Source organism: Protopterus annectens, chromosome 8.part1, assembly GCF_019279795.1.
Source record: "Protopterus annectens isolate FY-2018-M chromosome 8.part1, PAN1.0, whole genome shotgun sequence".
In the NCBI taxonomy this organism is placed as follows: domain Eukaryota; kingdom Metazoa; phylum Chordata; order Ceratodontiformes; family Protopteridae; genus Protopterus; species Protopterus annectens.
The window spans coordinates 95,409,901-95,426,175 of NC_056742.1; the positions used below are offsets into that span (position 1 = coordinate 95,409,901).

Sequence of the window (16,275 nt, forward strand, 5' to 3'; positions counted from 1 at the left end):
CTTTGAGATTTGATTTATATACAGATACACACACACCTGGGAAAGGCTAGTATAGGTTTACCAGCTCTGTCCCCTTCTGCCCAGACTGTAAGGTAGTTTTCACTGCCACCAGCCAGCTCCTTATCACCTACTTTAAGGCCCTTAGCAAGGGGTGTCCAGTCTTACTGTGTAATGTTACTATTACTGGGTTGGGAGGGTGGCCTAATGGTTAAGGTGTTTGCCTTACAAACACAAGGTGCAGGGTTTGAGTCTCACAAGGGATAATTGGATAAGCTTAAAATGGCTCGCAAGGGCAGTTAGCTTAGTACTAATCTATTAATCCAAATAGTAGTTTGACCAAGTGACAAGGCTATTAGGAGTGGCCCATAGTGTCACCAAATAAATATGCAAGTACTCTAAGAGCTTAAATATGTCCCCCAGATATCAACCACAATGATAGGTTTAAATATATTTAATAATAAAAGAACAAGACCTTACTCTGTCAGTAATCAGTTGTATCAGAATTCAAAATCACAGGACATATTTAAAACAACATTGCAGGACAAAATAAAGAAAGAAAACATCTAAGCTATACTTTAATATATTCTTGTCTGAATCCAAGAGAGTTACTATGCCCTAAAACTTATTTACAGAACAACAAACAGACAGAAGTGATGAGTGGATGTTTCCAGGTCACATACAAAATACCCTCTCTCTCTCTCTCTCTCTCTGTCTCTCTCTCTGAGAGTTCTTAAATTAATCTCTCAAATATTGCTGCATGGATAGCAGCAGGATGAAATCACTTTTATTTTCTGACTATCCCAGGTCAACCCCCCCCCCCCCATTGCTAGAAACTGACAGCATTTTAGCATCTCCCTGTGAAAAATGCATATCTTTAAGATCTTTACAACTGCTGGAAGACAGAAAACAATAAAACACTTACAAAACAATGTAGAAGGAACCCTAGTTTTAGACATCTTGCCTCCTTGCTACATTGAAACTAATATTTATAGCACAATCATAAAACAATTTAATTTCAACTATTTTCTTGAAGTTTTGCAAGTTAACCCTCTATATTCTAGTTCCCACTGTTAAAACATATACACTTACACATGTACAATAGTTTATAGACATTTCTGTTCTAATCCAGCAGGGTACGCTGTGGTCACACATCTAGACTCAGTACTATACAAACACTGTCCAGCATACACTTTTGTACCAGCAGTTTAATATACACATAACATACAGTTCTAATACATTTTAAGACAAGTATATGAATCATGTTGATATTCACAAATGGCATGTAATTATTTACAAATTTCCAGCTAGCTGGACTGACAGTGTTTCCCTTTGTCACACTCCATAACAGCAGTTTTTGATGGAATATAAATTCATTCTAGAGCTGTCTTCCTCCTCCCCACTTGCCAGTAGCCCCTTACTACCGTAAATATACCATTATTGTCTTTTTACCCTCTTCTACCATTATTGGAGCCCCTCTAGCAATCGGTATGATTACTGCTCTTTTCCTTTGTCCCTGTATTCTGCTAAATATCCATCCTGAAATCCTTTCTTAGTTAAATTCACATGCACAGTTTTCCAAATGCTTTTCCTGCAGAATTACTATTTGCACTTTGCATTTGTTAATATAAATCAATATTCTTTCCTTTTGGCTATAACTGTAAAGCCATTTGCGTTCCAAGATAATGTGGATAGAGTACCTATTATGATAAGCTATTGATGTTCATTGTGTTACCCTGCTGCAGTCATCACACTTGGGTTATCCTGTCGTCAGGCAGTCCCACAGTCGGCCGGATTTACAAAGTCTTGGTCCGACGTTGGTTGCTGTCACCTCATCCCTGACGTCAGTGCGCCAGGGGTACATATATTGCAATCAACGCCATTTTCCCCAGTCTTTCTTGCCACGCGGTGCCCGAAGTAGAAGCAGTTCATAAGTGCCGGTCGGCCGACTCCTGACATTTTCGAATTCGAATTTCAGACCGAAGTCTTCTATAAAGCTAAGTACCCCATTGGGGAAACTTTTCTTGCCTCAGACCGATGTCAGAAAAAGTTAACAATTGTATTTCTTGTGGGAAGCAAATGCCTCATAAGGATTTTCATTCTTATTGGATACCTTGCCTAGGCCCTGATCACGACGTCACTTCTTGTCGTTTTTGTGCTAAATTTAATAAACGTACTATTAAAAGACGATTTGATTTCACACAACACTTTTTTGGCAGAAAAGTGAATTGTAACATGCTGTCGGAGCTACCTACTACCGGCGTGCACAAAAAGCACAGGGATAAGGATCGACAGCCCAGGCCTAAGCCCGATTCCGAGGCCTCGGTTGATCTGGTCTCCGGTTCTCCGGTTGTCAGTGAGGCTTCGATGCAGCCTCTGACTACCGCAGTTCAGGAACCCGAGAATGCTACGGATATTTTGACGGAATGTACTAGGCCGACGCAGCCCCTACCGACGATTTACCTTCCAAGGACGTCGGTGTTTCTGAAACACCATCGCCTTCTGAAGGCGTTTTCAGACTGACCCTTAGAGTCAAAATGTTTTCCAAGTCGAAAACTCCTTCCAAATCGAAAAAGGCTTCACTTCAGTCTCCTGTTCAAGGCCCTATGCCTAAGAAACAAATGCTCAAGATGGCTGAAGATTTGATTTCTCTTATCAGGGGTTCTCAGCCTCCTCCTGACAAAAGGCCTAGACAAGAGGAAGAATCTGCTTCCTCTGAACAACTGTCTGTTTCTTCGGATTCCTCTGAGGACCAAGACTATTTCTTCTCTCCTTATGATGATTCTGATGCTGAGGACTCTATTCCCTCAGCTTCCCCTCCAGAAGATTACTCTTTTGGGGAAACTTTACACACTATGAGGGAACATTTTCAGTGGGAAGGTCAGGATTACTCTGACTCCAAGAAAAGGCTCAGAGAGTTTCTTTTACTCCCCCAACACAGACCTCTAGCCATCCCTCCTGTTTTGGACATTGTGGATGATGCCTATTTAGAATCCAGTTTCAACCCTGACTCTCTGCCTCCTGCCCCGGCCAAGCCTGACCGATACTACAGAGTTCCTGATTCCCACAATTTTTTTTACAAAAGCCCAGTAGCTGACCCAGAGACTATCTCCCAGGGTCCCAAGGGGGCTAAAGCTTCCATGGCTAAAAATCCAGTACCTTCTGAAAAGGATTCAAGAACACTAGACAGATGGGGGAAAAAGGTTTACACCTCAGCCACTTTAGCTATGAGAGCTCTAAACTGTCAATTTCATATGCTTAAGTATCAGCAATTTCTGATCTCTCAGTTAAAACAAAAGATAACCACCCTACCTCAACAACCTGAATTGAAAGAAGTACAGGATTTGTTGCACGCCACCGAGCAGGTGGGCAAACATACCTTACAACGTGGGTTTGATTCTTTAGAGGCCTCCTGCAGAGCAGCTGTCACTGGTTCAGTTATACGTAGGCATGCCTGGTTAAAGGAACAAAGTCTGCCTGATCATGTTAAAGCAAAACTAATAGATGCTCCCTTACAGCAGGATGTTCTTTTTGGTGTTAAAGCAGAAGACGTTTTAAAGAAAATGGAAGATAAGGCATAATCAATGCAGACAGTCAAAGATTTCCTACAGGTGCAACCCCCTCGCTTCAGCAGAAACTGGCCAACAAAAAATTGTTCCTTTCCAGCCACTGACAGGCCTCAGAGGGGTAAATACAGGCGCCCAAGGGGCAGAGGACAACCACAAGCTCAGTATAAATCTTGCCAATGGGGCACTCCAACCCTGAAGGGAGGAGAAGACAGGTCTCAACCCACCAGAAGGCAAACTCAATGACTTGCACCTCAGCTGGCCAAACAAAGCTGTTTTGTCAGCCCCCCTGGGGGGAAAACTAGCACTTTTTGCAGACAACTGGCACATGGTCACAAAGGACAAATGGGTCCTAGACATAATTTTACGAGGATACAGATTCCACTTTCACACCTTGCCAATAAAAAGAGGAATGCCAAACCTGCCACAAAGTCAAAGGGCAGAGGCTCAAAAACAAATTACAGCTCTCATGGCCATGAGAACCATTTAAAGGGTACCAACTCTAAGAGCAAGGCCAAGGATTTTACTCAAGACTCTTCCTAGTACCCAGAAAAGAAAATGCTTGGAGACCAATTCTGGACCTTTCAATTCTAAACACTTACTTACAAGTTCCCAAATTCAAGATGCTAACACTACAGCAGCTACTTCCCATGTTGGGCAAGGAAGCATGGCTGGTAACGTTGGACCTCAAGGAGGCATACCTGCATGTCCCTATCAGACAAAGTTGCAGAAGATACCTCCGTTTCTTTGCAGGTTCAACCCATTATCAATTCTCTGCACTGCCCTTTGGCTTATCTACTGTGCCCAGAGTATTCACAAAATGCCTGGCACCAGTAATTGCATACTGCAGACAAAGTGGAATTCAAATATATCCATACCTGGACGACTGCCTCATCCAAGCAGAAAGAAAAGACATTCTCTTACAACATCTGGCTTTTGTAAAGCATCTACTAAATTGTCTGGGGTACACAGTAAACGAAAAGAAGTCAAAACTAGTACCCTCACAAAAAATGACATTCCTGGGTGCCAGCTTGGACACAATGGCCCAGAAGGCTTATCTTACACCAGACAAGCAATTACAACTGACTCAATATTTCAAGACAGTGGCAACAAAGACCCAATTAACTGCAAGAAAAATTCTGCAGGCTTTGGGCTTCATGGCATCTTGCATTCTGATAATACCATTTGCAAAACTGCATATGAGGAAATTACAATGGTACCTAAAAAGCGTATGGTCTCAACACAGCCACAGCTTGGACACAGTGATATCTCTTATTCCCTGCCTTCAACAGGAATTTCTATGGTGGGCATAGGCATGTCACCTCAACAAGGGTCAGCCTTTCACCTTGCCCCCACCCAGGCAAACTATTACAACAGATGCTTCAGACTATGCCTGGGGGGCACATATGGCAAGTCAATGCATTTAAGGCCTCTGGACTGCAGAACAAAGAAAACTGCACATAAACCAAAAAGAGATGCTAGCTATACAGAAAGCTCTGACAGCCTTCAAGGATCTACTACAGCCTGGACAACTGGCAATAAAGATGGACAACACCACAGTAATGTGGTACATAAACAAGGGGGCACACATTCCTACCCTTTTTGCAGGCACGCACTAATCTTATGGAACACAGCTGTGGCCTACCAAGTCCAGTTACAAGCTCACTTCCTGCCAGGACAGAAAAACACATTGGCGGACGACCTAAGCAGAAACATCAAAGATCCCCACAAGTAGAAGCTAGACCTACAAATATTTGCAATGATAACTCAAAGATGTGGCCTACCAAATATAGACCTGTTTGCCAATCCTCAAAACTACCAGCTGACAAAATTTTGTACAAGGACATTCCACCATCAAGCTTAAAAAGTGGACGCTCTCTCCTTCAGTTGGAAAAACCTGACAGCATATGCCTTTCCTCCATTACCTCTTCTCACAAAGGTTCTTTTGAAGGTCAAAAAGGAGAAACCTTGAATGATTCTCATAGCCCCAGACTGGCCAGGCCAGCACTGGTACCCGCTATTAAAGAATATGGCTCACAGCCCACCATGGATATTGCCTCAAATACCTCATTTACTCACGCAACAAGACAAGCAGATTCTGCACAGCCAGATCAAAACCTTAAACCTGGCTGCATGGCAAATCAATTAAGCATCCAATCAGCCCCTCTTTCACAAGCAGGTACTAGATGTTATTCTAGAAGCCAGGAGGCCAGGCACCAGGAAGGCTTACTCGGACAAATGGAAAAGGTTTTCTGCTTGGAACCAAGCTAAAGGCCAAGACACAACTCAGCCTCATATGCCTCACATTCTGCAGTATCTAGCTGAGATGTTGCATAAAGGACTTTCCTTCTCCTCAATTAAAATCCATGCTTTAGCTATTTCAGCTCACTACGACACAAATCCACCTTTATTTTCAAATACACTCCTAAGACAGTTCCTCGGAGGGGCAAAAAACATTAGACCACCTAGAAGAGCTCCTACACCAACATGGGACCTCAACTTTGTTCTGGAAAAACTAACGCTTCCTCCCTTTGAACCAGCTTTTTATGCAGAAATTCAGTTCCTATCTTGGAAGACTGCTCTGCTCCTGGCAATAACTTCTGCTAGGAGAGTTTCAGAATTACAGGCACTTATGGCAGTGGAACCTTTCCTCATTTTTCATCAAGACAGAGTTTCTCTACGAACTAATCCTTCCTTCATGCCTAAGGTGGTTTCCAGTGTAGCTTTAAATCAAACCATCCATCTACCCACTTTCTTCCCCAATCCACAGAACAAAGGTGAGAGACTCCTGCATTCCTTGGACATTCATAGGCAGCTTTGATACTACTTGGATAAAGCTAAGGCTTTCAGAAAAACTGACCAGCTCTTTGTTTCCTATGCTACAGCTTCTCAAGGGAAGGCCATATCCAAGCAAACCATTTCTAAATGGCTAGGCCATTGCATACGATTCTGCTATACCCATCATGGGAAACCAGTTCCTCCTACCATTAGATCCCACTCTACTAGGGCAACAGCTACCTCTACAGCCTTTCTCAGGGGGGTTCCTACCAAGGAAATTTTAGAAGCTGCAACTTGGAGTTCTGTACACACCTTCACCAAACACGATCACTTACCTCTTTATTCTAAGTCTAGGGCAGGCTTCGCCACTGCAGTTCTGCAGGGCCTCATTGCCTCCACTAACCCTCTATGATGCCTCCACCCTTCCTTAGCTTTGGGACTCAACCCAAGTGTGATGACTGCAGCAGGGTAACACGATGAACATAATACAGTTTTGTACCTACCATAAATGTAGATGTTCGAGTGTTCACCCTGCTGCAGTCCCAAGTTACCCTCCCTCCAACCCCTCTGATCTACTGGCTAAATCTTTGCTGTGCCTTACTGATGTATTTGCTTATAGCTGAAGGGTTTTTGTGTTTGTACAGTGTTCTCACTTTTTGGTACTAATTTGGATCACCTTTCTGAGGGCACCTGACATCTGGGGCAAGAAAAACTGAAGAAAATGGCGTCGGTTGCAATATATGTACCCCTGGCGCACTGACATCAGGGATGAGGCGACAGCAACCGACGTCGGACCAAGACTTTGGAAATCCGGCCGACTGCGGGACCGCCTGACGACAGGATAACCCAAGTGTGATGACTGCAGCAGGGTGAACACTCGAACATCTACATTTATGGTAGGTACAAAACTGTACTTTCCCACCTAATATACATGACACTTATTTTTAAAGTGTATTTTCAGCTTTTGTCTTATGCACAGACTGTTTGGCAGGCTGACCTCTTGTACAGTTATTTTTTTCTCATCTCCATTTGAACCTATATCACATTTTTCAAGACATTTTGTTTTAATGAAAACCCTCAAACAAAAACCTAAATACATTTTCTGCTCACTTTCCCACTTCTTGTAAGCTTAGAACAAATGCACAAAACTATGTACATCTTCACAAATATGAAGTTTAACCCTCCAGATTTGAACAATTGCCCCAAATTGACAGCTACAACCACAGGCATTACTTAACCTAAAATTAAAGTTGTCCATGCTAATGCACATTACATCCTGTGTTCCCAGATACACTGATTGGTGTCTGTTCTCTTCTTATCTCTCTTTTTCTTTATCAGATGTTAAAAACATTTGTATACTTTCAGAAGATATTTGTCTTTTGCCCCAAGAGAAAAAAAAGCACTAGCTATCTTTAAATAAAACTAAATTGTACACTGTTCTATTAAATGCATTAATTAGGCAGCTACAAAGGCTGTTGTGTCTTACTCGCTTCATATAATCTCCAACTTTATTTTTCACTGAACTGCTTGCCATTGTACCTTTAAATTTTGCATTTTCTTTGGTAAAGAATGCTCAGAACACGAGCAACTTGATTAACACCTGCAGACAGCTTGTCTCCAAGTAAACATAGTCAACAGTGAGAAAAAAACAACTTACATTTCTGCAGGTGTATGAAGGAATCTTTGTAAATTTCATTCTGAACAAAATGTTCAACTGCCTTCAGCTGCAGATTTCTTGAATCCCATTGAGAATACTTGTTAATGGAAAAAAAAACAAGATAAGATCTTTGAAGATGCAAGGAATTTAGCATTTTCATCATTTTGTCTCTCTTCAAGCCTACATGCTTACAAAAACAGTTATTTATAGCTTAAACCAAGGGCAGAAATCTAGTATCCACCCCTGAATAAGTAAGATAAATAATTTTAATTCTACGTATAGTATAATCAGTGCATGTTTACACCCCTCCCCCCATCCAGTAGCCCCACATCACAGCATATTAACTTAATCTTGCTTTTGAACAGCCTTTCCTCTCTTGCTATACTATAAAATCTTTATTTCTTACAACTAAAAAAGCACTTGCACCCCCACCCTCTTATTGATATACAGCAACTCGATGACCATACAGCCACAGAGAAGAGAGTAAATCCCACACTAGCTAAATATCTTGCTAGCATGCAAGTATAAAACATATCAGCAGTACTTTCTGTGGGGAATAGTGATTAGAGAGAGAGAGAATCAACTTGTTAGTTAAAACAAATCCACTTTATTCTCAAGCTAGAGATGAGAGAAGCCTTGAAAAACTTCTCACATTGAGTTTGTGATGAGGTTTGTTTTCTCTTTTTTTTTTTTTTTTTTTTTTTGTCTCTGGTATCTTAAACTGACATTAGGTTCATCTAGGCATCCATCAAGTCCATTCATTGTGCTGTCTTACTCGCATAACCCAGTGGGGTAAGAGCTCCAGGTTTAGGGTGTTATGCAATGCCACTATGTTTAAAGTGCAAAAACAGAGTTCAGGTAGTCTTCAGTAACATGTGAGCAGCAGGGCTGTTTTTTATTGCTCTCACTCCTTTTTGTGCAGGTTTGCTGTAAGTAGTAATATGCATTCAGTGCAGATCCCTTGGTGTCATGCATGAAATTAACACACAGTGCTGTGCATGCTTGCCACCCACACAAGCTATCTGGCTGGAATTAATTCTTTTGATGCCTGGGACTAGGAGTTCACCAGGAAGTACCACAACATTGGGCAAAGGAGAATCTTTATTCCTCCCTGTGAGAAAGCTGTACTGGTGAATCATAGCTCAACTGCCATTCTTCCTCCCAAAGGGAAGCCTTTGCAGCAACTCAGAATGCTAACAGAACATTGGTAGCTTGTTTGGCTTTCAGAGATAAAATTTTTGAACCAGAGAACCTTGGCTGACGGTGACAGTGCTTGTTTAACTTTATAATGTGATCTGTAGCAGATTCTGTCAGTTGTCAGCAATTAGCTCTTTCTCTAGGAAATCTGTCTGGCTATAAATGTCTCCAGTAGAAGCATGAGCAGACTTCTGCCAGACTTGAGTCATCTCCTCTTAATTTTTCAGCCTTGTGTACAAAGTTCATATAATAATATCAAATTGTGTAACTGCAAACTGAGACTGGTCATTCGCATTCAGGGTCATCTTAATTGGGAACATCACCAATATCTTTGTTAGAGGCATCTGGCAATGTATCTCACTTTGTTGCACACCTAGACAGTACTTGTGTCTTCAGAATGTGCAGGAAGTCTTTTGGGCATGGACAGTAGAAACAATAGTAGATCGGGTGGCAGTAAATGAACCTCGTTTATGAATGGAACATTTACCTGGTACCATTTCTTGGTTACTGGTTTTCAAATGTGAGGTAAGCAGCTTGTTTGGATTCTACTGTGCCTAGAATGGCAGTGAATTAGGCAGGCTGTGTGAGACACTACAATGCCAGCATGATAGTTCAGAAGATAAGATGAATGAGTTACTGACATGCGCTGATATGTAGTGTAGTAAGTGTTCTGTAGTTCTAAAACATTGAGGCACCAGGCAGTGTGAACCACTTGCTGCTCTGAATTTGAACAGGAATCTTTGGTTGAATATAAGGATTGCATTTCTTGTGAATTGTTTATGTATGGGACCCTCTCACAGACTATTAGGTCCAGCTGTGTGCCTCTCTAATATGAAGATTTCAAGTAGATCACAAGCATTCCCAAGTGTGTGCTGCTTATTAATTTCACTGGGGTCTCATTACTGAGTATAGCATTAGTGGTTGGGGTTCATGTAGTGATTCCTAGTGAGCCAAACTAGTGGCATCAGGTTGACCATAGTCCAGTTCTGTCATCTGTCGGGTGTAGTTAGATTGTTGTTCCTCAGTGCATGCACCATACACCAGTTGGAGTCTGTTGTATAGCAGTCTTTGAAGCACAAATAGTAATAATCTATGGTCTTCTTCATGCTAGGGAACACTGAATAAATGCTTCATAGAGGTTATGGATACAAGTAAAATGCCTTACGATGTTCGACTGTAAACGATACCCCTGCCAAGTGCCAGTGGTGGCAGATAAGAGTTGTTAGACTGTTAGGAGCAGGTATGTAGGTGTTTGTGTGACACAGAGAATCACAACTGGGGCTAGAAAGGGAAAATGGTAAAAGAGGAAAAACAGTGCTTCTGAAGTGGTATGTGGTTCATAGTTTCATAGGTGTATACTAGGCTAATGATCACTAGAGCCCTTAAAAGTTTAAATGTGCCACCCAAATGTGACCCACAAATTTGATTTATCTTTGATTCATAGAGGGTGATTTACTGACTGACTCTGTCCATCAGAGACATAGGAGCCAGACTGAGGTGAATTTCCAGTTACACATCCTTTACTCCAGGTTGTGCTCGAGTAGGGATAGGGAGGAACTCTGAGTCACATGGATGGGAGTCTGTTCCAGAGAACTAGAATTATCTGAGAAACATATCTGTCTTTCCAACATGTCCTATTTATGTTGCAAGCAAAATGTAGGTCTTTTAGTCTAGCAGGTTTGATGTTTGTTTTGCAGATGTGCAGAAGATTCATCAAAACAGGGTCCTGGGAAGCTTTATGTGCCAGGTAAAGATCACCTCTCAGAAGTCTGTATGATACCATGCAGAGACTACTTTTTAAGGTGATCAGTGAAGGACGTTGTGTTTACTCCCTGTATTCTTTTTTGTAAGAAATGTTTGTGGATGTTCCAGTTGCTGCATGTGTCTGGTCAGGTACGTACCAAAGGGGGCTATATACTCTATGATGGGTCTGATGAGGGTGAAGTACAGTGATGTGGTGACCTGTCTGAACCTAGATGCCATGCTCTTGCTTATAAGTTGAGCAGCTTAGAAGGCTTTCCTTAGTACCTTGGACACGTATTGGTCTAAGGCTAGGTTACTATGTACATGAGTTCCCAGATCCCCGACTAGTGAATCAACTTTCAAGTGTATTTTATTGATGATGTAGTTGGGTCAGAAGCTGTGAGAACAAGCCACAGAAGTTTAATCTGAGGGCTGAGCAAGAAGCTGTATAGCTTTACTGACATTATAAGAGTGAACAGTGTACTGTGAAAGAACTGATTGCCAGGATGTACCAAAAGGTATGCATGAGCTAAGAGGGACAGATAAGACTAAATTTATTTCAGAAGTGCTGTGGATTCCAGAAACAGCCACTTATTAGATGTAGCTTATACTGGGACAAGCAGCACTTCAACACTAAGTAGGACTAGCAAGTATAGCAAACTGAACATAATGATGAATAAAAAGGATCTCATTTTTGGGTAAATTTGGCAACTTGTATGCATACATCTGTTCCCTTCTGCCAGTTTTTTTTTTTTTTTTTTTTTGACGATTGCTGGATTTAAGTGTATACAAACTGACAAAAGCGAGCATATATAGCATATGCTGCCCGCAGATGAAGTTTATGTGGGTGTGTCGATGTGCGTACATCCACACCACATACAGTTCCTTTTTATTTGTATATTTGCACATGGCTACCTTTTATATCTTTGATGCACACACACACAATTCAGCAGTTGTTCCAAGTTCTGATCTGTGTGCAGAGTTGTAAAAGTAAAGCAAGGGCTAGTTGCTTATCTTGATGTAATGCTGTTAAGCTTGATTTTGCCTTATTATCTAAGATAAGGTAGACAATTATTTTATTTAAAAGCTTTTGTTGTTCATTGCTAATCTTTTTTTTTCTTTGTTGTACCAATTACTACCTGGTCATTTAACGGTCATGCAGTGATTCATGCAGGTGAATACTATCTGTTTGAGTCGGACTCCGAAGAAGAAGCGGAGACTCTAGCTGAGGAGCAGAAGACACCAAGGCAAAGTGCCTTCCAGGTGAGTTATAGATGCACTTGAGTTGGACAAATCATGGTTTGAATCTGGTAACAAACTGAGTCTTATTGTAAGAGAATCAATAAGTGAGGGAATTTTGACAAAAAATGTTGTTTGTGCAGCCCTCTCCCAAAGACAGCTGCAAAAATTACAATAAAAAAGATGAGCTCTTGGTCTGTATGAGTCCTTTCTGTGGCACTGATAGGTTATTATAGCAGACCTAGCTACTTAAGTGTGTGGTAATACAATGAAAGCAGGCAAATTACATCACATTAATTCTGCAGACAGCATCTTTCATACCACACTCCAATAGTGCATTCTGATAGAGACAGCTTCATGCAAGAATGCTCAAACTGGATTTCATTCTGTCATCAGTTTCACAATCACTCAGTAAAATCCAGTTCTGGATTTGAAATTATTCTTAATGGCCAGTCTGGTTAAGATTATGTACACTATGTGTCAGTAATAACTTCATAGGTGCAGAGAAAATGGTTGTGTAGTCAAAAAACTCCTAGCTAAAGCATGTAATTTATTGCTGTTTTCTAAAGATAATTAACTAGAACGCAACACAGTATTATAAACTAGGAATCACAAATGGAGACTATAGCAGAACAACTGGACCAAACACCTACACTTGTGAACAAAAAAAAATTTATTGGCTGACCCTTTAGTTCCAGACCTTAAAAAGGAACTTCATCGGAACTAAAATTTAATTAAAAGACCTCACTTAAATATTAGATCCAGAAAAATCATGTGACCTAGAACCATCACTAAAATTCTTAATCATTATTCCAATAATTAGTGTAACAAAATTGCTAACAAATAGCAATAATTTTAACTTATAAACATTACAAAAAATATATAAAATAAAGTATTTTAATGCTTAAAACATTTTTAACTTTAACAGTGCATGAATGGAACTAGCATCATTCAAACCTGCAAAACTCATGGCATCCAATCTTTATTGCAATTTTAGTTCACACTTGCCCAGGTGCTTGTTAATTATAAAACCACAAGGGTCCTTTACTATTTGTTCAATAGCTAGAAAACCAAACTTATGAGACAAACTCATTGATGTGTTTGCAGAAAGCATTTGTATTCCTGCATTTTCTTATGTCTAACAAATGTTTATATATCTGCTATCATTTCTGTATGTCTTTACAAAATAAAATGTAGGGCATGAATTTCACACAGACTTGTACACCACTTGTTTTGCATTACAAGAAAATGTGCCATTAATATTGAACTCCCTTCCACCAATATTAAAATGATTTGCTTGCATTATATAAGGGCATTGAGAACAACTACCACATTTTCTCATGCCCAACTTGCTCTTAAAATGGGACAACTGTTTCTTTTGTTTCTAAGGTATCCTTGAAGGTGTTATCTTTCTTAAATGTAATATATGTTTTTTGCCCTAATATTTTATATAAGGTCCCTTCAGATTTGAAAAATTCCAGTTTTTATGTAAGACATCCATTATTGCTTTACTATCCAAAGAAAAAGTCATTATACAGTATTTATTACTTTTTAACCCTTCAGTGGCCTTAACTTCCTGCCAACTACTGCAGGATCTACTGTTATTCAAAATAAGGACATATATACCATTTCTTTTTTGGTAACTACTTCATCCTTTATTTCCTGTGTAAAACATATAGAGTAATCTCTTTTGTGAAACACAACAACCATAATTTCACATTCCTTATGGAAGCTGTCCAAATCTGAGGTCGCCCTAGCTGCTCAAACCAATTGCCCTTTCACAACGGACTTTTTTGGGACTTAATATGCCAATTGTTGTAATGCAAGTATGGATTTGAAAAGTTGTTTTTCTGTTTCTCTGGATATTTTCTATGGATGCAAGAAGTAAAATTCCCATTAATTATATCTTTTTTTATGGATACAAGAAGTAAAATTCCCATTAATTATATTTTTTGACAGTTCAACATCTATGTATACTATTTTCTCCTTATCACAATTAAAAGGGAATTTTAAAAAATCTAGTCTATTATTAATGTACTCTAAAAATTCTAATAGTTTATCTTGTGTATCAGTCCACAAGATAAAATATCATCCAAAAAGCATGTGTAAAATTTCCAAGAGTTTGAAAATCTGCTGTTAAAGATAAATTTTGTTTCTCAGTGTGCCAGGATTAAGTTGACGAAGATTGGGTCACATGCAGTGCCTATGGCTACTCCGGTAACCTGTTTGAAATACTGTCCTTCAAAGTACAAGAAATTATTTCCTAGGACTGTTTCCATTAAAACCACTACTGCATTAATCATGTCAGTATTTTGGTTACCCAGTTCGAAAAACTTCTCTTAAAACCATTCCAACCCCACCCCGTGGGGAATAACTGAGTAAAGCTTTTGAACATCTGTGGTTACAAAAATACCTTCCTCTGAATAACCAATATTATTGGCATGACTTACTGCGGTGGTGGTGCTGCGCTAGTGTTGTCACTTCATAGTAAGATGTTGTCTTCGATTCTCAGCTAGAGCGTCTTCTGTGTGGAGACATGCGTGAATGGGCATACCTTCGTTGAAGGTTGTGCATCAGAGCTGGCAACTCGGCACGTAAAAATCTACTGCCAATCATTAGCGGACCAGAGTTCCGCTGTGGCAACCCCTAATCCGGAAAAGTCGAAAGACGTACATTGGCATGACTTAGAAATTGCCACAAGTCCTTGCATATGTGTATTAACTTATCTAACTCTTTTTTTAAGGATGTTATCATGGAGGTGTTTAGGTGAAATGGCAATGGAGTTTTTAACCAGATTGTTTAATGAAATTTTGGAAAGTGAGAGGATGCCTGAGGAATGGAGAAAAAGTGTTTTGGTAACGATTTTTAAGAATAAGGGTGATGTGCAGAGCTGTAGTAACTACAGAGGGATTAAATTGATCAGTCACAGCATGACGTTATGGGAAAGAGTAGTGGAAGCTAGGTTAAGGAGGGACGTGATGATTAGTGATCAGCAGTATGGTTTCATGCCAGGAAAGAGTACTACAGATGCAATGCTTGCTCTGAGAGTGTTGATGGAGAAGTACAGAGAATGCCAGAAGGAGTTGCATTGTGTTTTTGTAGACTTAGAGAAAGCATATGACAGGGTGCCTAGAGAGGAGTTGTGGTATTGTATGAGGAAGTCAGGAGTGTCAGAGAAGTGTGTAAGAGTGGTACAGGATATGTACGAGGGTAGTGTGACAGCGGTGAGGTCTGTGGTGGGAGTGACGGATGCGTTTAAGGTGGAGGTGGGGTTACATCAAGGATCAGCTCTGAGCCCTTTCTTATTTGCAGTGGTGATGGACAGGTTGACAGACGAGATCAGACAGGAGTCCCTGTGGACTATGATGTTTGCAGATGACATTGTGATCTGTAGTGAGAGTAGGGAACAGTTGGAGGAGACCCTGGAGAGATGGAGATATGATCTAGAGAGAAGAGGAATGAAGGTAGGCATGACTAAGACAGAATATATGTGTGTGAATGAGAGGGAGGATAGAGGAATGGTGAGGATGCAAGGAGTAGAGGTGGCGAAGGTTGAGGAGTTTAAATACTTGGGGTCAGTAGTTCAGAGTAATGGTGAGTGTGGAAGAGAGGTGAAGAAGAGAGTACAGGTAGGATGGAGTGGGTGGAGAAGAGTGTCAGGAGTGATTTGTGACCGACGAGTACCTGTAAGAGTGAAAGGGAAGGTCTACAAGAGGGTAGTGAGACCAGTTGTGTTATATGGGTTGGAGACAGTGGCACTGACATAAAGGCAGGAGTTTGAGCTGGATGTGGCAGAGTTAAAGATGTTAAGATTTGCACTGGGTTTGACGAGGGTGGATAGGATTAGGAATAAGTATTTTAGAGGATCAGCCCAGGTTGGAAGGTATGGAGACAAAGCCAGAGAGGCAAGATTACGTTGGTTTGGATATGTGCTGAGGAAGGATGCTGAGTATATTGGGAAAATATGCTAAGGATGAAGCTACCAGGTTACAGGAAAAGAGGAAGGTCTAAGATAAGGTGTATGGATGTGGTGAGAGAGGACATGCAGGTGGGTGGTGTGACAGAGCAAGATGCAGAGGACAGGAAGAAATGGAAACA

The 16,275-nt window shown here is 40.6% G+C and overlaps 1 protein-coding gene across 1 annotated transcript in view; it reads left to right on the forward strand.

Annotated features, from left to right (window-relative positions):
- The window catches only part of PIEZO1 (piezo type mechanosensitive ion channel component 1), a 3,550,337-nt gene that overhangs the window by 2,605,481 nt on the left and 928,581 nt on the right, over positions 1 to 16,275 (forward strand). The window contains exon 29 of the mRNA XM_044081575.1: positions 12,101 to 12,201. Coding sequence (XP_043937510.1) covers positions 12,101 to 12,201 — 101 coding nt within the window. The remainder of the gene's footprint in view (positions 1 to 12,100; positions 12,202 to 16,275) is intronic.